We start from the raw sequence: 20591 nt of genomic DNA, 5'->3' as shown, positions 1-20591 counted from the left end.
GTTAGTATGCAGTAGTCAGAGGAGAACTACCACAAACTATCTTTCTTTTTTGCAAAGATGGGGGGCACGGTTGGTAGCATGTGAACTGGTGCACGGCTTCATAATGCCAGAGGTCAACATCTCCTGCACCTTCTCTTTGGCAGCCATCTTCTTGGCCAGGGGAAGTAAATGGGGGATTAGGCAGGTGGTCAAGGCAGTGAAGATGTTTGCAAATTCATCCACCAGTGCCTTGAGTTTGGTCTGCTCACTTGTACATAGGGATAGTGGTTCCTTTCAGGTGGAAGGTACTCCTGTACAAGTCATGGATGACGTTGTGAGTGAAGAGGAGGTCCATCCCCACAATGCACTTATCCCGGATAGAAGACAGCCAGAGCTCATGCACCATGGAGACACAACACATCAACGGTCGTACACGGGGACAGTGTCCCCTCTCACTGAGGTGGGAAATAGCTCCTGCTTGATGCTGCCCAAGGCCAGGAGTTGCACCTGTTGCTGCAGCTTCTCTGGCAGGAATGCAGAGAGGAAGGCTTGGAGCTTCAAGTCTTCTTGAATGGGGGAAGGGTAGGTGGGGTAGGAGAAACTGGGAGTGGTGGCTGCTGAGCTATGGCACTGCATGGTGACCAGCACTCTATGCTGCTCCCCCGGTGATGAGGTGCCTTGCACTTGTCCCATTGTGCAACGTTTGTTGCTGGGCCGCCTTCAGCTCCCCAAACTGGAATTTTGCCTCTGGCCTAAACATCAAGGAGAACTTTGAGAACTCCCCCTTCTAGGATAAGACCCACATGGATGGTGATAGTCTACTCTGACCAGGTGTTTCACTGGGTAGTGAGTTCCAACTGGACCAAATACAGTTCCCACTGCAGTTCCTCTGTCTCTCACTTCGGAGTCCAATGGACCTGGTGCAGATTCTCCTAGGGGTTCGAGCCATCCTGCTTCTTAGAAGAATGTGGCATCTGCTAGACACTAATGGTCTGACTTAGATACACACCGAACAGGGTCATACATCTAACACATGCACGGACACAAAGTGGGCAGGTACATCATGGAATAAAACTGATACTCAAGGAAAGGGAGAGATGATTGACTAACATGAGCAGGAATAAATATATATTTCACTTGATAATACTAGTAACGAGGCTAACTATGTACATACAGACTATGGGGCGTGACAGAAAAATGGAAATCAGAATACAGGAACTTATTTATAACACAGCCAGCTCACGAGGGTCACATTTATCTGGCTGTACTTTAGCCTGTTCTGAGTTCTCCTTGGTGCAAGATTGTTAGTTTAGCACTACTTTTGAGTATTGAACATGTGATTAATTGTGTGATTAACCATTCTGTTTATATATGATTAATCACGGTTAAGAAATTTAATTGTATGACAGCCCTAATTAAAATCCCTGTATTCACACTTGCATCCCTGTATCCTGAGCATTTTGTGAAAGCACACAAAATTAAGACCAAAACAAATTAATCTATTAGTCGAAAATATATAAATAGGCTCAAACGTGATGTGGCTTTCTTGTAAAACAGAGCAACAGCGACAAGCAACAGGAAATGAAAGCGAAAGAAGAGTTAAAACAACTTATTGAGGAGGTGGCCAAAACTATATTTTAATAAAATAATTACTGAAATGTTGTCCAACATAGTGCACAAAACAATAACAGCATCACATCATTCAGGAGAAAATTAGTAGCTCCCAAGGACTTGTGCAGGCACCAGAATCACATCTTTCACATACCCAGAACAGAACTGTGTGTGTCCTTAGGTGTGTGGTGTTATACCTCTTCAAGCACGGTTTGGGGATTCAACACTGGAATCGGTTATTTGCTAAGAGGATACCTGCTGTCTTCACACTCTTATCACAGATAGTTTGGATATTTGTTCGCGATCACAATAGCACCAATACTCACTCACGTAACAGTATGCAACAAATGCTCAACCTGTGACCCTGGACCAAATCCATAACATGTAAAGAGCAGGATGTAGGTGTCAACACATGCTGGCAATCGGGGAAGGGCAATTACCAATTAATATGCTCCAGGAGAAAACACTAGGCAGGCCTGACATCTCATTATTGTCTATAACAAACAGTGGTACAGACATGGAAGCCAACAATTCATACTCAGGGGTCCAAACTAACAAAAAACACACGCATCCTACAGTAAACAATACATAGATATGACATGTATTATTTACAACAAAAAATATATAAATAGATATACTAATTTAGACCATTTATACATATCCGTGGTAGCATGCCATTTACTGAATACAGATGCTCCCTAGGTTATGATAGGATTACATGCTGTTAAACCTAATGTAACCCTTACGGCGAAAATACCGTAAGGAGAAAAGACATGTTAAAACAGTACACCTAACCTAACAAACTTCATAGCCTAGACTAGGCTACCTTGAATATTCTTAGAACAATTGGGCAAAATCATTAACACAAAGCCTGTTTTATAATAGAGTGAACATCTCATGTAATTTATTGAATAATGTACCGTAAGTAAAAAACGTAATGTAATTGGGATACCCATTATAACGTCGAAATATCATAACAGGAACCATTGTAACCCAGGGAGCATCTGTAATTAGTCCAGCATCATAATGTCATTCCTCATTATCCAGAGCAGTATTAGGGCTATTCAAACTACCTAAACTTTCAGCATCTGTCCCCACAGGAGTTCCTGATATTTTATAATTGCATGTAAAAATAGTACATCACAGACTTTCCCAAGAAAGAGAAGAAATGTAATTTTTATATGCAGAGTCTAGCAGAGATGTTTCTGTCAAAGGAATGGTTTAAACATTTTCATTTCAAGATAGAATAGCAATTAATGAGGATATGCTAATATGCTAATTTGGAATCCCTTTGCTGGCCCCAGGATGTTGGGCTCCCCCTCTAAGTCTGGTTCCTCCCAAAGTTTCTTCCTATGAGAAAGCTATTTTGCCACTTGTTGCCTCTGGCTTGCTGTCTGGCTGCATTGGGCAAGGACGATGTAAAGTGCTTTGAGACAATGCAATATTGCGAAAATGTGTATAAATGAATTGAATTGAATTGAATTGAACTGAATTGAATTGCTGTCCTGGAGCCGACACCTTATCATGGTGGAGGGGTTTGCATGTTCCAATGATCCCAGGAGCTAAGTTGCCCAGGGCTTTATGTCCCTGGTAGGGCCACCCAAGTCAAACAGGTGCTAGGTGAGGAACCAGACAAATTGCGGCTCATTAGACCCCTTATGAAGAGAAACATAATGGATCCACAATTTCCCTTGCCCGGACGTGGGTCACCGCCCCCCAATAGCCAAGCCTGGTGGTGGGGCTCGATGGCAAGCACTTGGTGGCCAGACCTGCACCCATGGGGCCTGGTCGGGAACAGCGTGAATAAGGCACGTGGTCCCCCCTCCAATGGGCTCACCACCTGTAGGAGAGGCCAAAGGGGTCGGGTGCTGTGTAAGTTAGGCAGTGGCCGAAGACAGGGACCTTGGCAGTCCGATCCTCGGCTGCAGAAGCTAGCTCTAAGGACATGGAATGTCACCTCTCTGGCAGGGAGAGCATGGTCTGATGAAGCCAACAGAACTACATCATCTGCAAAAAGCAGAGACCTAATCCTGAAGTCACCAAACCGGACACCCTGAACGCCCTGGCTGTGTCTAGAAATATATTATGAACAGAATTGGTGACAAAAGGCAGCCCTGGGGGTGTCCAACCCTCACCGGAAATGAGTGACTATTTCCGACAATGCGGACCAAGCTCTGACACCAGTTATACAGAGACTGAACAGTCCTTATAAGGAGGCCCGGCACCACATATTCCCGGAGCATTTCCTACAGGACTCCCTGAGGGACACGGTCGAATGCCTTCTCCAAGTCCACAAAGCACATGTAGACTGGTTGGGCAAACTCCCATGCACCCTCCAGGACCCTGCTGAGAGTATAGAGCTGGTCCACTGTTCCACGGCCAGGGTGAAAACCGCACTGTTTGACAATCCGACGGACCTTCCAATCCAGAATAGACTTTACCTGGGAGGCTGAGGAGTGTGATCCCCGTATAGCTGGAGCAGATCCTCCGGTCCCTCTTCTTAAAGAGGGGGACCACAGCCCCGGTCTGCCAGTCCAGGGGTACTGTCCCCGATGTCCACGCAATGTTGCAGATGCATGTCAACCAGGACAGCTCCACAGCATCCAGAACCTTAGGGAACTCTGCATGCATCTCATCCACCCCCGGGGCCTGGCCACTGAGGAGCTTTTTAACCACCGCAGCGACCTCCGCCCCAGAGAAAGGTGAGTCCGCCCCCAAGTCCCCAGACTCTGCTTCTTCGTTGGAAGGCGTGTCGATGGGATTGAGGAGGTCTTCGTAGTATTCCCTCCACTGACCAAAAATGTCCCGAGTTAAGGTCAGCAGCGCCCCATCCCCACCATAAAGTGTTGATGTTGCACCACTTTCCCGCCCTGAACCGCCAGATAGTGGACCAGAATCTCCTCAAAGCCATCCGGAAGTTATTTTCCATGGCCTCGCCAAATTCCTTCTATGCTCAATTTTTGTCTTGGCAACCGCCGAAGCTGCATTCCGCTTGGCCCACCGGTACCTGTCAGCTGCCTCTGGAGTCCCACAGGCCAAAAAGGTCTGATAGAACTCATTCTTCAGCTTGACGGCATCCCTCACCACTGGTGTCCACCAGTGGGTGCGGAGATTGCCGCCACCTTACGGCCACAGCTCCAGTCAGCCGCCTCCACAATGGAGGTGCAGAACATGGCCCATTCGGACTCAATGTCCCCCACCTCCCCCGGGACATGGGAGAAGTTCTGCTGGAGGTAGGAGTTGAAGCTCCTTCTGACAGGGGATTCCACCAGATGTTCCCAGTAGACCCTCACTATATACTTGGGCCTGCCAGTGCACATATGGACACCCTTATGCTTGAACATGGTGTTCATTATGGACAATCCGTGATGAACACAGAAGTCCAATAACAAAACACCACTCGGGTTCAGATCGGGGGGGGGGGCGTTCCTCCCAATCACGCCATTCCAGGTCTCACTGTCATTGCCCACGTGAGCATTGAAGTCCCCCATCAGAACAAGACAGTCCCCAGGACGAGTGCTCTCCAGCACCCCTTCCAAGGACTCCAAAAAGGGTGGATTTTATGAACTGCCGCTTGGCACATAAGCGCAAACAACAGTCAGAACCCATCTCCCCACCTGAAGGCTAAGGGAGGCTACCCTCTTGTCCACTGCGTTAAACCCCAATGTACAGGCGCCCAGCCAGGGGGCAATAAGTATGCCCATCCCTGCTCGGCGCCTTTCCCCGCGAGCAACTCCAGAGTGGAAGAGGGTCCAACTCCCCTCAAGGAGACTGGTTCCAGAACCCAAGCTATGCGTCGAGGTGAGCCCTCGGTGAGCTCTAGTCGGAACTTCTCAACCTCGTGCACCAGCTCAGGCTCCTTCTCCGCCAGAGAGGTGACATTCCATGTGCCTAGAGCTGGCTTCTGCAGCCAAGGATCAGACCGCCAAGGTCTCTGCCTTTGGCCACTTTGTGGACCATTGATGTCACGGAATTACTAATACCTATTAAAAAAAAATTATCGTACATGGTATATCAAATTCGTAAATACATACAAAATAAATATATGATCTCTTACTAAAGAGTATTTTATAATTTATTACATATTTTTAGACAGTTTAAAGAAAAACTGCTATTTTTTTCGATGAAACAAATGAGAATTTCTAAATATCTAGCGTTTCTTTTGACAAGGCTTAATATACAGCAGATCGTCACTAATTTCATTAAAACATCAATACTAATTTGTACTTTGTTTTACACTTTTTTGATGGTCATTCACACCTGTAACATCATAAATGCAATACTAGAGTAATGTATGTCAAAGTCTGAATAGCAGGTTAAAAACCTATTTGACTTGAAACAAAACAAACTCAAAGGATTACTACAATTTTCTGGCAAATAGAATAGGTTATGTTTTTGTGTGTGATAATGTTTGTGAGTTTAACAGGAGCATTGGTGTTCACAATTGTATAGGTCCCAGGAGTGACTCTGTTGTTAGATCATTGAGCGTAGTAGTAAGACTTGCTGCCAATCAATACGTTAACTGCATCTATCATTTACAATTTGGAATAATTGTACCCCAGAACTGATAGTTTTATATCAACCAAAACATGCCCAAGTTCAACTCCATCTGAATTCTCCAACCAGTGGAACAACATTCATATTCATTCAATACAAATTTGTAAACCATTCTAAACTGTAATACAATTACATATAAAATGGTAATGCAATTCATTATGCATCTTTTCCCAGTTTTCCACTGACAGTTCTCCCAGTTATCCAGCTTTTCAGACTTCATTTGCTAAAGTAGCTGCAGCACTCGCTAAATTGTCCCACACTGACAGCAGCGTGGACTGTAATCACTCAAGCTCTTCCTAAAGCCTCTGCACTCTCTTTTATGCAGGGATATAATATGTATTAAAAGAGTTTTTTTTTTTTTTTTTAAATTAACTGGCCTGCCTGTACACTTTCAAAGCTGTGGAACGTGGTGCAAACCATGTCAATGGCATCCTGTCAGCAAGCTGCTTCCAGTCAGATTTCCCAAGGGATAACAGTCCAGAAACTTCAAAGTAACTGAAGACATACTGTACTTATCATGCTCCCCCACAACTATCACTGGCAGCAGTGGAGTGTCACCCCAGGACAGTGGTGGCTTCCTATTCCTAGGTTTTCTTATCACCAGTGTTGGGCATTTCAGATCCAGAAACTACAAATCTAGGCCAAGATTTTGTTTTTACCAACCAGGTGAGTACCCTATGACTGTGACTCTTTATGCTCAACTGGTTTGTAGAAACAAAATCCTGGTTTGAATTTGTAGCAACTGGAGTTGAAATGCCCAACACTGCCTTTCGCCCGAGAAATGGGTGCGACACAGTTCAGTCTCAGGGTGTCCCTCTTCTCACCAAACCTTCCTCTGGCTCATCTAGGGAGGTGGGTGCAGAGCAGACTGACACATGACTGTTTCATAATTGCAGGATGCTCATCCTTCTTATAGTAAATGCAGCACAGTGTTCTGATCCACTCTCCCCGCCACTGCCAGCCTGCAGCATCCAGCTCAGCCTCTGCCGTTTGTCGTGATGCTGAGCATCTAGAGTCACCCATTTATGTTCTGCTCCTAATTCCTTTGGTGTTTCATCTCCTCAAAAAATCCTCCTTTTATAAAGCAGGAAACTGAAACCCTGCATATGAAAATGTGCAGAAATATTTAACAAATTCACCATATACCGCACATAATTGTGCTTCAAGATAAGTCACTTAGTATAATACACCACACCTACTCAATGTTAATGATAAAACAACAAAGCAAATAAAAAGCTATATTTGCATTGTGTTTTCAAATGTGTGGTCGTCAGTGTGAGGTCAGTTTTGGCGCTTCAGCAAGGCCCTTAACTCCAATTGCTTCAGGGACCCTACTCTCAAATCATCATTTATATGTTGCTTTAGACAAAAACTTCTGCTAAATAAATGCAAATATATGTATATTAGTATTTCAATACCCTGATGAAGGTTTGCATTTCCAAACCTGGGAACAATATTCAAATAGAAGATAAACTGAAAAAAAAAATCACTTTTGAGTAAATGTTATACTTACGCAGCAGAATTCCTCTGAAGCATCCTATTTTAATCTTCTACTGAAAATCAGATTTCTTAATGCTATAAATTTTTTCTCAAGAAGTGTCGCTATGGACTGTCATGCTGTGCACCTAACCTTTGTTCAGTCACACCAACGCTTATTTCAACAATTGTGTGGAATTATGAAATTACTATAAATGTATAAGGAACATCACATCATCCACCTTCTTTTCAACTCCACAGCAGAAGACAGGCTTTGTGACTGTCACAATAATAAAGAAAATAGCAGGTCCAAGAATTATATAATTGGTCTTGCATATAATAAGTGTTATACTCAGGGTTGGACTTTGGGGTCCCCATGGAATATTAAGGTGGGGGGAAGTTACAACCATTTGGAATAAAACCCATAAGAAAATGCCCAAAGTTATACAAGGTGGCCAGTCTAGGCCAGCTTGCACTCTCAGTATTTCTAGTCTTCATTTAGTTTCCTGTGTATTCATGCCCATGCTCTTGTTCCTGGGGCTGTGTTTACTAAAGGGTGTTTTGTCTGCCATCTGGCCCTCAGCCCTAACCAAAATGTGGTCATTCTCCTGGAACCTCCCTGTTCCTATGAGTCGTAATCCACAAAATCATTGCACTTATGTTTATATCTTGCTCTGGAGCAATCCCCAAGTCATAAGTCGCCTCTTTCCCAGGATTCCATTCCAAAAGTCTCTTTTCGTATTGGGCAGAATCCTGGCAGTTGGTTGGGATGATATAGTTTGGGGTTTTCTCCTTTTTCCTAGTGATGTACTTGTATGAATAAAGAGCTAGGTTGCTCTGACTATTGGGCCATGTACAACAAAATAACAAACAATATATAAAAATAACAAAATATATAAAAACAAACTGCTTTAAAATATCTTTTTATATGTATAAAAGGGAAAACACCTGTAAAACATAATGAAATGAGAAAATAGATTTGTATTTCAATAGTTAAAATATATTATATTACATTAAAAAGTATTTGAAATAATACAACTGATCTCAGGCTTGATGTGAGAGTTATATAATTCCAAAGGGTTGTGGGTTCAAATTCTATTGACAGCAAAGTAATAATATCATCTTTGGGACAGGCCTTTAACTCCAATTGCTCTGTGAGTTTGGAATGACTTTGTTCCCTGATCTAAGTTTCCTCACTTGTATGTTGCTTTAGACGAAATATTTAGTCTGCTAAATAAGTAAATGTTTTTGTGATTAATCTCCAAGTGAATTTACCAAATCAGATTTAAGCTTCATTTACTAGGTTGTACCTTATTTTTTACCTCTTTTAAACCCAATTCCATGTTTTGTGGTCTGCAGTAGTAGATGACCAATTTACAAGTTGATTTATTTCTTTAGTGTTATTTAGCAAATGCTTTTGTCCAAAGCAATGCACAAGTGAGATAGCAGGGTGGGCAGGTCCTTGGAGCATTTGCTGCCCGATGGTGACATCACTCCGCTAACCATGGGATTTGAACTGGTGACCTTCAAACCACAGACACAGTCTTAATCCACAGGGCCAGGCACCATGCCTATAATTACAGAGCTCTGAGTTGACCTCTTGAAACAGATGTCATCGAAATTAAACAGGTATTTAATTGCTAAAAAGTATTTTATGAAGTACTTGCCCTAGTGTGAAAATAATGTGACTAACTTCTCACTTCTCCCTTTTTGGAGCAATTAGTACATCATACTGTAGTAACGGGTGTTTTGAATTTGAATATAGAAAAGGTAGGACATGCATGCATGAATGAATGAATGAAACTTTAAAAGGACATGCAGTGGTTGGTCAGGAATGGATGATATAATTTGCTTATCCATCTGTCTTTCTTCTCAGGGCTTTTCCTGGTCAGGGCCACGAGGTATTTTGGTTTTAGTCAATTTAATTCATTTTACTTAATCACTGTAACATGCTGTTTGGCATTTAGGGGTCTTGCATGTGGAACAGCGCAGCCAGATGTGAGCCTTCTTTAACCATCTAGAAAGAACATCCCTATATGGAATCAATCCGAATGAAGCAGACAAAGGAAACAAACTGTCTCTGAGTCTCCAAAGCCTGGGTTGTGATCGGGAGTCTGCAGCCTGGTGTGGCTCTGCAGGAGGGTATGGTCATGGTGACCTTTTACTGCATTAAGTTCATTCAGTCTGGTGAATGTCTGCTTAATAAGACGAGTTTGAAAAGGGTATGGTCAGATGCAATTAGAAATTTAGGTCACATGTAATCTGAGTGCTTTTACTGTCACACATAGCTTCCTATAATATATACAGTTAGCTTGGCAAAGGCTATTAGAAAATAAAATTATTGTGACCTTGGCTCAGACAGCACAGTGATTCACTCTTACTGCGTATATAGCCTTGGTCTTCGTTTGTGGCATTTGCATGTCCTCCCCATATTGCAGGGGTTTCGGCCATTTGAGTGGGTGTGTGTGTGTGTGTCCTGATCCCATCCACAGTGTTCTGTTGTTTTGTGTCCTCTGCTGCCAAAGATAGGCTCCAGGCCTCCTGTGACTCTGTTCTGAATAAATAGTTAGAAGATGAATGGAAAATCTGTATTCTAATTATATAATTAAGGACATCATGCTGATCAGCAAATGTTATCCTTCTTGGCCAAACTCTAAGTAATCTTTAACATTCCTGTTGGTAGTGAGCTATAGCATATCTATGTTTTTGAGATGCTGTCATGTTTAGAAGAAAAGTACAATATTAGCATCATTCCACAAAAATTAATATTGCCGATATTGAATTGCATTATTCAGACACAGTATGTAATTACCACACTTTTATTTATAGAAATACAAGTACAGTAATCATATATTGAACTTCAACCAATGCTTGTTATTTTATGGGTTATGGTAATTAAACATTGATTGACATAATTCACATTTTGAAAATCTGCAGTTTTACAGTAATTGAAATGAGCTAAAAGTCATTACATGTACAGGTACCTGGAACAAACTGCTTTGCAGGCTCTGTCTCACTCTCCTTCTCACTGACTTCCGTTATAAATTCACTGCAGTGTTGTGATTAAATCCAGATTACAGGAGTTTATATCCTCTTTCTTGCCTTAACCTATTTTATCCCCAAACTGGAGATATTCTGGACAGATACTTTTCCACCGTCTGTTCCTAAAGAGTTCCCATTATATGGATTAAGGGAATCATTTTGATTTTCATGGAAATTAAATGTTTACAGTGTCAATTTTTACAATGATAAGATTTGATTTTATAAACAAGGGTAAACAGCATGCAGGTGCAGGTCAATAGGGTTGATTGTGCAATACAAGAGATACACTACAACAAGACAGATTACAAGTAAGACACAGAACAAAGACAATGACCACTATACAACAATGACCACTATCACACAGGCAATGCTCGACTTGCTAGTCAGGGCCTAAGGCCTCACATACAGTATAAAGGGTAAACCACAGATGCAGCACTTGAAGATAATAAGGGCAGGGCAATTACCAATTAACACGTTACAGGTGAACACACTAGGCAGGCCTGACACAGTCTTCCCTCCCTTTGTTCTTATTTCACTTTTCCATTCTTCTGTCTTTCATTGGCAAGACATCATTCTTACAAATTCTTTAGAAAAAAAAGGGAAAAAATCAGCATAATTTATAGGTTGATATGAAATTGTTATGAAATGCATTAACATAAATGTACACATACTATTACTATTATTATATTAATAAAATAGACAACATTAATGATCATCATTGGTATGGGTCAATTTGCAATGAGTGACAAAATTTTTGGTAACCTAATTTCTGATGATGTATAATACATAATATTTTCAAATAAATCATGCATAGGCGTCGCCACCATTAAATCATTTCATAATTATTCATTTGGACCCCCCCCCCACATACAGCATAAAATATTACTTTTATGCCAGTGTGTCCCCCCCACATTCAAAATGCTTCTGATGCCCCTGAAATCAAGGGTGTAGGTTTATGTATTTGGGAGGACCGTGTGTGTTTGTGGGGTCCGGGGTTTGGACCTTATTTGGTCACTTGCAATGTTGAAACCAAACCTATGCTATTGAGCTAAATATCAGCAAACCCCATATGAAGAGCTGTGTGGGCTGTATTGCATCCAAACAACAGGTCTTTGACTGGCTATACATTTTCTAATTTTTTCAAGTTCAAATACTCAAAACAACTGTTTCTCTACCGGTTGGGCATGACGCAAAAGTGGATCTCAACTGGGTCACCAAGTGTGTGGTTAAAAAAATATTTAGCCATTTTTTTTTCTTATATTGGACTATTTGTGCACTAGGTGTTTCTGATTAAGGCATGAAGGCACCGTGCTACTCTTACTGCACTATTTTAGCTGCACTATTTTGTCTGGTATCAGTTTGGTTCAAAATTTTTAAAATTTAGGTCATAAGTTTATAACCAAGTTAAAATGTAGATCCTGCGGCTAAACCAGTTGTGAACCACTGCTCAACACAGCATGAGGGCGTCTGCTTTCTTTGTTGCTAATTGTTGCAGAATTTCCATTCTTACCCTCAAAATCCACTGAGCCATCCCCATTGTTGTCAGCCTCTCTGAGCACAGCGTCAATCTCTCTGTGACTCATGTGCTGTCCCAGTAGCTTCTCCATAGCGCTCCGCATTTCCTCCATGCTTATCTCTCCATCTCCGTCCAAATCGAACTTTTAAGAAAATGAAGTAGAAGTCACTTTAGCAAGTGCACATCTAGCTAACTGGATGTAAAAGAGAATGAGAGAGAGACAGCTACAGCAGAGAATACAAAAGTAAGGCCTTATTCTCTGATCGAACCCTGTGTTTAGGGTAAGTCATTGGGAGATATGACTGATACACAGTGCTTATCCTCACTTCTTTGAAGGCATCCTTTAGTTCCTTTAGTCCAATCATGCCAGCGGTTTCTGCCAGGAGTTTTGGGGCCATTAATTCCACAAAATCTTCAAAATCCACCTTTCCTCCCACTGAAGAGTGATGGGAATTGGAGTCAGACATTAGCTGCAGGTTCCTGTGTGTTTTTCGCTGGCGTGTAGGGGGTTAAAAAAGGTTTCTTACATGATAGAAAATAAATTAATTCAGCTAGCGTTCCATGGACTTTATTTTAATTTGATTAAAACACTATTTGTACCATGCTAAGTCTGGACACCAGCTGAGTTTCAAAAATTACATTTTCTATCAGTACTATTTGTTTATAATAATATAATAAAAATAAGTTACATTTATATAGTGCCTTTGACAACACGCCTTTGAAGCCCCTAGGTAACCATAACATAGGAATATGATGTGCTCCATCCAGTCTTCTTGACTCGTCTGACATGCAGATAAACAGGTGCTTAAAAATATAAAATCAGTCTTGCATGGCAGAAACATTCATTGGTCTTGAATAGCGAGAAGGAGGGAGGGTGGAGATCTTTTCAAAGTCCTGGGACAAGCTTGTCGCTCTTCTGTAAGTAGTTTGTTATTGATCGAAAGTTAATCTGTTAATGGTTAATCACCAATGATCTGCGATCATTTAGGATGGGTAGATGTATACATCCATATACACGCTGTCAGTGGTTCTTAGGGATAGAAATCTGTTTGTCATCTTTTTTAGTGTTTATTAAATTCTCATTAATCTCTTTGATTTGACAGTTCCAGGACATTCACATGGACACCCAACAGTTATGCACGAAAGGCATTTATACTTCCAGAGGCAAGACTTTTAGTGAAGTGACTCACATGGAATGAAAAGATGCAGCCCCCCAATTTCGGTCAGCCTAGTATCTTAAGCACTATATCAGCTGCTCATAGCAAACCATACTGAGCAGCATCGATTGTTCACTACTTGCAACTACTTTAAAAATCAGAGGTGAATTAAAACTTAACTTCTTAACATCCATTACAAAGAATAAATAATCTTGTTCTGTGTTGTACCCAGCTTGCTAAGCAGATCCTAGCTTATCATAAGCGATGCTGTGTGGTGAGACTCACAGTTCATGTTGATTTTCTGGCTCAGCTCAGTGAGCTCCATCTCTGTGGGCATGTAGCCCATCATCCTCATCAAGTTCCCAAGGTCCTTGCAGCCAATCAGGCCGTCCTTGTCTTTGTCAAACTCATTGAATGCCTCTTGTAATTCTACGATGACAGGGAGTGTGCACATGAAGTTATATTGACTGATCTATGCTGCAGAGACAATAAGGACAGATGCTAATGTGTGTATCTGTTTCACTGTATTATATAATTTAGTAGTATTAAGGAGATTACCTTTTAAAAGGCTTTCCTTTCATCCAGCCAATTGCGAAATACAAATGCTTATGTAATTGTAAAATATTTTTTATAATGTATGAAGTATATAAAATTTCTTAGAATGTTCCAGATTCCCCATTATAAAGTCAGGGGAAAATATTTATCACTGACTACTGCCTCTAATATATATTTCAGAAATTTGAACAACAGGAAAAATGTATCATATTTAATATTCATATCCTAAATGATCATTATACACAAAATGTATATATCAAGATATAAAGTTTACCTTCTATTTCATCATCTGCCAATGTTCTTTCCTGTAAAGGAATTTTAGAGTTGTATAGTAATACACACACACACACATATATATATACATATAAATAGAAAATAAAATGTTGATGCCTTCTGTGTCATTCAGCAAAAAACATTCAAATTAAGGTGCTAGAAGGGTTTCATGTTATTCTTACACATCACAATATAGTCAATACAGAGACATAAAGCAGAGACATAAAACTTACAATTTTTTTCCCTCCTCGGAGGAAGATGCATGCTCTCCTTAAACTCATGGCTGATGGAGTTACACTGACTTTGTGAGGTAGAAGTGCCTCTACGTTACTTTCTTTTGAAGCGTATGTATATTTCTTCAAATGCAAGTTTAATCCACTGGTCTGTCAGAATATGTCCTCCTTTCTTGAGAAAACAGTATTGTTATAATGATAATACTCTTTACATAAACCAGACCAACATTAAATTACTAAAATCATGCACTGACAGTAAATTAAAAGAGGAAAACTGATATAACCTATTTACGAGTAATGATATTCATGCTACACAATTAATTTACAAATGAAGCAGACAGGTTTTCATAAAACTATTGAGGAGTAATAATATACATGAAACTATTACGTATAATTAAATGCAACTCTATATTAAATGCAACTCAATATTAAAATTACAATATTATGAATGAAATGTTACTATTATTACTATAGAAAAGTATTTACATTAGCTAACAGTCATATCACCTGCTTACTTATATTTCACCTTTTTTCACTCCTCTTCGATCACAGAGTAACTGCAAAAGTAATGCACTTTTCTGCCCCCTGACTCTGCTCTTTGAATGACAGGGCGGATAAAAGGGACATGGGCAACAGAGAGGCGTGGAGAGAGTGGCTGGAGGAGGAGCACTATGACATCCATAGAGGTTTATCTGTAATTATCAGCCACATCCATATTTTTTATTAAACACATTTAAAAAAATGTCTGATGGACCTTTCTCAAACATTGTACATGCACCGAATGGGTGATGAAATGAAGCTGATTAAATTTTGAGAGAGATTGCCCCAAAATTGAAGCAATACCACTTAGTGTCAGCAAAAGGAATAGTGAAAGACATTTGACCTTGTGAATGTGATAAGTCAAAAAGTATTTGATGGATCTTATTAGTGCCTCACAAAAACATTATATGGATGAAGTTCTACTTCTGGTTTCATTGTCACACAAATTGTCCAAAAAATGTAACCTCAGTGCTGTGCAGCAGCAATGGAAGGAACACTTGGTATTGTGAACACAGTAAAGCTTAAAAGTGTTTCACGGATCTTTTTCAGTATTTGTAGAAATGTTGTGAAATTTTGAAACAAATAACCGCCTTAGTGACAGCCATGGGGGTCGCTAGGTCCGATGATTTGGGGATGTAGCCCCGAGTATTTTAGCCCTGATGCTAATCTTCCTTATAAAAAAAAGACAAGCCCCAAGTAAACCTCACTTAGGCCCTGATCTGATCATACACACACACACACACACACACACACACACACACATATAGGTACATAAGTGTGTTTTCATGGGGCCCAAAATTTTTAGCAGCATCCCTGTTTAAAACCTATGTTTGATAGGCATTCCATTGAATTTGGACGCAATACATGTAAAAAAATGTAAAATGTACTATATATATATATATATATATATATATATATATATATATATATATATTAAATGCACTCAAAATTTTGGGCCCCATGAAATCATACCATATTGGGCCCCCAACCACCCAGGTCAATTCAATCAACCAAACCAAAATTTTTAGGGCCTGTCACTCAGGGGCCCTTGGAATCGTCCTAATGACACACCCCCACCCCCTTCAACGATGGCCCTCATTTCAAACATATTTCTATAAAATTATACGATAGTTTCAAGTATGTTCCTATAAAATGTATCTTTCTCTAGGCCCTAAAGGAAAGTGCCATAATGTCATCTGAAGTACATACATTTTCTATCATAAAATCCTGTTTGTATGACACTTTTATATGAGTCATAATACCTATTGTTCATTTGTTAGGTTGTAATCATGTGTTTGCTATTTGCTTAATTTAAGTCTAGGCAGATATAATCATATTAAACTGAAAAGTCTCCCCAGTTTTAGAGAGCTGAGTGAAAAATAGAAGCCTTACTAGAGCCAAAATGAATGACCAGAACTGCGTATTTTAGTTTATATACTTTAAACACTAGTGTGCTTTCAAAAGGAACTGATTTGTTTACCATTCCAAGTATAGCCTTATGGAAAATCCTCTTGACTGCTCCTATTTTTTTCACATAATGTACGCAGTTAATTAAAGTCTTCAAAGCAATAACAGAATCACAGCAAGGGTGCATTCAAAGAAACTTCTGCAAATTACTTTTGCGGAAGCCTCCAGGATCTGGAGCTAAGTTATAACTCACAATTTAATTCCTTTATAGTATTTCAATTAATGTACAATACACTACATTGGAAGTGATGAGACATGGAATATGTTTTGACTTATATCTATTAGTTTAAAAAAAGCAAACCTGAAAAAGTGAGCATTTCGGAATAGATTTAAAAATAATAGTTTAAAAAACTAGGAGAAAAACAAAGTAGAAACTATTTGGTCCTCTTCACAGTAATTTGCTTAATGAGGTCACACAACAAGACTTTCAGCTAGGCCTAGTCCCTACTGGCTACCTGCCACAGGATTTTATAGATATTCTCCAGAGGGCAAAAACAGAGGAAAAACTAAAAACTTCTACTGCAGAAAATTTCTGTCTTATGCCCTTTGCTTCCTAAAAAGGGGTTAATGTGAATCTAGCTTGAGATTGAATAGATGGATGAATGAAAAATTTATAATGTTGTCAGCTATCCTCCTTCACCCCTGACACTCCTGCGTGTGACTGTACAAGGATATACAAGTACAAACTAAATATACTGAAAAGAGGAAACACAACTGAATGTTCTGGATGTAATTAAATAAGGGATACATTTTTAGCTTGCAGCACACTTCTGGTACTCTCTGTGTGACGTACTGCAGATGTGGACATAACGGTGTGCAAAGAAAAAAATGTGATCCTTATTGGTCGCTGGAAGGCTAATAAACAAATGAAGAGAGAGAAGCATTAATTATTTTTAAATTCATTTTGGGAACTGAAGCATGCTTAATTAATACCCCTATGTTCAGTCTATATGTAGCAGAAGATGCCAGGAATAGGACTCCCTTTACTAGGTTTTTTGGTTAGAAACACAAACAGATTTTGTAAAGCCTGCACAGATATATATATATATATATATATATATATATATATATATATATATATATATATATAAATGATTAAACTTCTTTATTGTGTAAGCATAAAAGTGCAGTTTCATTTGTCTTGTTCAAGTTTTATGTCACATCTGTCTAATACGTTACATTTTACAAACAGCAGTTGTTAAATGGTGATGCTGTTTTTGATATTAGTCACTGTAAGATGTATTACATTCCTAAAAGAGCACTCTATATAAAATACAAACCATTCATGATGTAGTATATTATGGCACACCAAGTTATTTTCCCTAGAGAAATTTAAGTGACCGGAAATAGGTCTTTTTTCCTAACTTTAACTTCCTATTTCCGGCCCGATCCCACCTCTGTCGCCATCTTGAATTTCTGAACAAAAACGGATGAGGAAGAACAGGGGAATAATAGCCTTCAAATAAATGAGACGGTAAAGACGAATGTAACGGCAAAATATGAACGAAAGGGGTGCGGAAGAGGAGAACCGCCGCGCCCCGCGTTGAAGCAGAAAACCGTTAGGTAGTCAACTATACTTACAGTTAAGGAGGCAGATTGAAAGAATTTATTTGGAGAGAAGAGGAAGAGATATACAGAAGGGGAGCTTACTGTAAAGAAAATGGATCATACAGATTGAGTGCAATTTGTGTTGTAACGGGTGGAAAAAGTGGAGAGGGCAAAGAATTTTTGGGGGCTAGCTGTATAGCTAGCCAGGATCACAGTAAGCCGCGGTAAGATCATTTGTATGTGCTTTGAAGCCGTTATATCTTCTATATAGTGCTTATATATTAGTGAACTATAGCTAGCTAGCTAATTCAGGCGCCTGTTTGATTGACTGTCAGACATTGTTCTGGCTTGATAGTTAAATTCTCAGTATTTTAATGAGTTCTTCCCTACTGTAATAATATAAATTTTTCATTTCTGTCAAGTTACGTATGAATGCTTTGGTTGCTTGTATCCTACATTACCCGCATGTAGATTTTCTTGCTCTTAGCTGTCTGCTGCTGTAACAGTCTTCGCCGTTTTTGGGATGTCTTATAAAAATGTAGAAAACTTAACACATTTTGTTTCTTCTGTGATATATTCATATATAATTTGTTTATTAATTCGATTGATTAGTAGAATCTGGTGCAAACAAGTTGTACTTATAGCCAGGTTAATCTGACTAGTTCCGACTAACGGATTAAAAATGCATGTAGCAGTTAATCGTTTTTTTTTCCTTTTGCACAGGAACTGCAAATTTGTATTTAATCTGAGAATTTATCTGTACTTGTGTGTCTACGCAGACACCGCAGTAATTTTTAAGTACATCCACCTGTCAGTAAGCTTTTTATTAAACTAAGTCTGAGACTGCTGTTTTTTGTGCAAGGTTATCATTTTTCTGTCATATTTGATTTTTCCTCACCTGCTTATCTGTAATCTCACTTTACCGACCCTTTCTTTGGCTTTAGATGTATTTATATGCCGATTTTCTGGGACGCAGCAGCAGTGTTTAGTTTATTTGTTCTCCGTTGAATTCGTTTTCGGTGTTATTAATTCCGAGACCTTCACGCAGATTGTGACACGGTATTAATTAATAGTCATTTAAATATGAATTATTTCTTATGAGCAAAGGCACAAACTATACGAAGTCAACCGTAGATGTAGTTGTGGATAGACGAAAGACCAATGCATTTCCTCTTTGATCTTTTTATATAATCTCTTGACTTCGTGACAGCTGCCTAAGCAGTAGTTTGGCTAGACAGTATTCGCATTTTCCATACGTGTTTTTATTTAACTCTTGGCATGTAACGAACATTGTTTCCCCCTATTTTTGTGCTTTGTGTTTTTCCTGTCCTGTCTAAGTGTGCATCCACAATTGTTGCCTGAATGTAAAATGTATGTATACTTAATTGGTTCATAAATATTTTACATCAGTTTATGTCAAGCAAGTATTGTTTTTAAAAACCCTGGCATGCTCACCTTGAATACTGAAGATGTCAATGTTGCGTAACTGTGAGCTTTATTTACATGGTGTATATCATTTAGTACATGCTGTGTTGCTTTCACGCAGTGGAATTGTGCTGCCTATCCTCTTCTCATTGCCTTCCCGCTAATGACGGTCTGTCCCGGAATTCATGATGTGTTTGTGCACATGTTGTATGTAATGAACTTCCATCTCAGAATATAGTTCGTATATCACTAAAGGTTTTTGGGAAGGGACAACCGTAAATTTTTGTACTAGAAAAAACCATGACTCTATTGTATATATCTGTTTGTTTGTTTATGAACTTTGCTTCTGTGCTTTTAAAATATTGTTTGGATTGGACCTCAGATTTTGAAATTTTAGGGACCGATATGAGTTTTAAACGTTTGAAAATGGGAAATCAAACTAAATTCCTTTATCTGAAAAAATGTACTGTTATACTATGCAATTAAGAAAAGTTAAAAATTTAAGTTCAAAATCCAGCAGGACAACATGTACTACTGCATTTGATCATTTACTAAGCACACAGCTTTTCTGGCAAATTATGCAGGTGTGGCAGCAGTCATTCAGATGTGTGAATCACAGAAGATTCACTTCTGAGTATACCACATTCAGTTCTAAAATTGTACTGATTCTGCTACAAGGCTTATCGAGCATTTCCTACAGTACGAGGGTGCATTTACTTTCCAGTAGTGTCAAATGATAACTTTGGTTTAATGATACTTTAATTGTTCAGCACTGGACTGTTCATTCAATGAAGCATGTTTAAGAGGTAAGTTAGATAGGAACCCAAGATATACTTGGGTTCAGTATTACAAATGTTGAGGAGATGATGATGATGGAAGTTGAATAATACTAGTGAATACATGGATGTTCTTCATTTCTAAAGAAGCAAAGGTTGTGATGAAATTATGAAATTAAAATTCAGCTTTTGTTGAATTCCCTTTGAACTAGCATTTAATGTCTAATGCTGTTAATAATTTTTATTTTTAAAATCTGTAAAATATGTAAAAGCTTGACATATATACATATTTTCATGCTTTTTGTTCTGGTGGGTATGATTTCTAAAATTTTTGCATTTGAAGCTGTAACATTGCGAACAACCTTTATGTGTCATGTCTCAATTATGTTATGATAACGTAACAAAGGTTATGACAATATGATGTGATCATCTCACT

General features: G+C 39.3%; 2 protein-coding genes across 10 annotated transcripts in view; one reads left to right on the top strand and one right to left on the bottom strand.

Annotated features, from left to right (window-relative positions):
* Nucleotides 1-10496: 10496 nt before the first annotated feature.
* cabp5a (calcium binding protein 5a) lies at nucleotides 10497-15190 on the bottom strand. 7 transcript variants are annotated; one of them, XM_049014428.1, is made up of 7 exons: nucleotides 14907-15190; nucleotides 14400-14571; nucleotides 14168-14198; nucleotides 13624-13767; nucleotides 12508-12617; nucleotides 12176-12323; nucleotides 10497-11249 (listed from the first exon to the last, which is right to left on the bottom strand). In XM_049014428.1, exons 2-7 carry the CDS (start codon nucleotides 14445-14447, stop codon nucleotides 11221-11223), a joined length of 510 nt encoding a protein of 169 aa, XP_048870385.1. In that variant the 5' UTR covers nucleotides 14448-14571; nucleotides 14907-15190; the 3' UTR covers nucleotides 10497-11220. The 7 variants fall into 7 exon arrangements, with proteins under 7 accessions (XP_048870385.1, XP_048870387.1, XP_048870384.1 ...); XM_049014430.1 differs by having other exon boundaries at nucleotides 14400-14567; XM_049014427.1 differs by having other exon boundaries at nucleotides 14915-15190.
* Nucleotides 15191-17784: 2594 nt separating this feature from the next.
* Nucleotides 17785-20591, top strand: part of taok2b (TAO kinase 2b) — a 28538-nt gene continuing 25731 nt past the window's right edge. For 2 of the 3 annotated variants that reach the window (XM_049013826.1, XM_049013825.1), the window contains exon 1: nucleotides 17785-18178. The gene's annotated coding sequence lies outside the window, so the exon portion shown is untranslated. The remainder of the gene's footprint in view (nucleotides 18179-20591) is intronic. The other variant, XM_049013824.1, reaches the window with a different exon arrangement.

This window comes from Brienomyrus brachyistius, chromosome 5 (assembly GCF_023856365.1).
Source record: "Brienomyrus brachyistius isolate T26 chromosome 5, BBRACH_0.4, whole genome shotgun sequence".
Lineage (NCBI taxonomy): Eukaryota > Metazoa > Chordata > Actinopteri > Osteoglossiformes > Mormyridae > Brienomyrus > Brienomyrus brachyistius.
This window is presented reverse-complemented; position numbering and strand designations above follow the sequence as displayed.

Coding starts and splice junctions, on each gene's coding strand:
- cabp5a (XM_049014428.1), bottom strand. CDS start 14,447: ATGAGTTTAAGGAGAGCATGCATCTTCCTCCGAGGAGGGAAAAAAATT. Junction 13,768..14,167: donor GGCAGATGATGAAATAGAAG/GTAAACTTTATA, acceptor CTGTCATCGTAG/AATTACAAGAGGCATTCAAT. Junction 12,618..13,623: donor CCAGAAAATCAACATGAACT/GTGAGTCTCACC, acceptor ATCACTCTTCAG/TGGGAGGAAAGGTGGATTTT.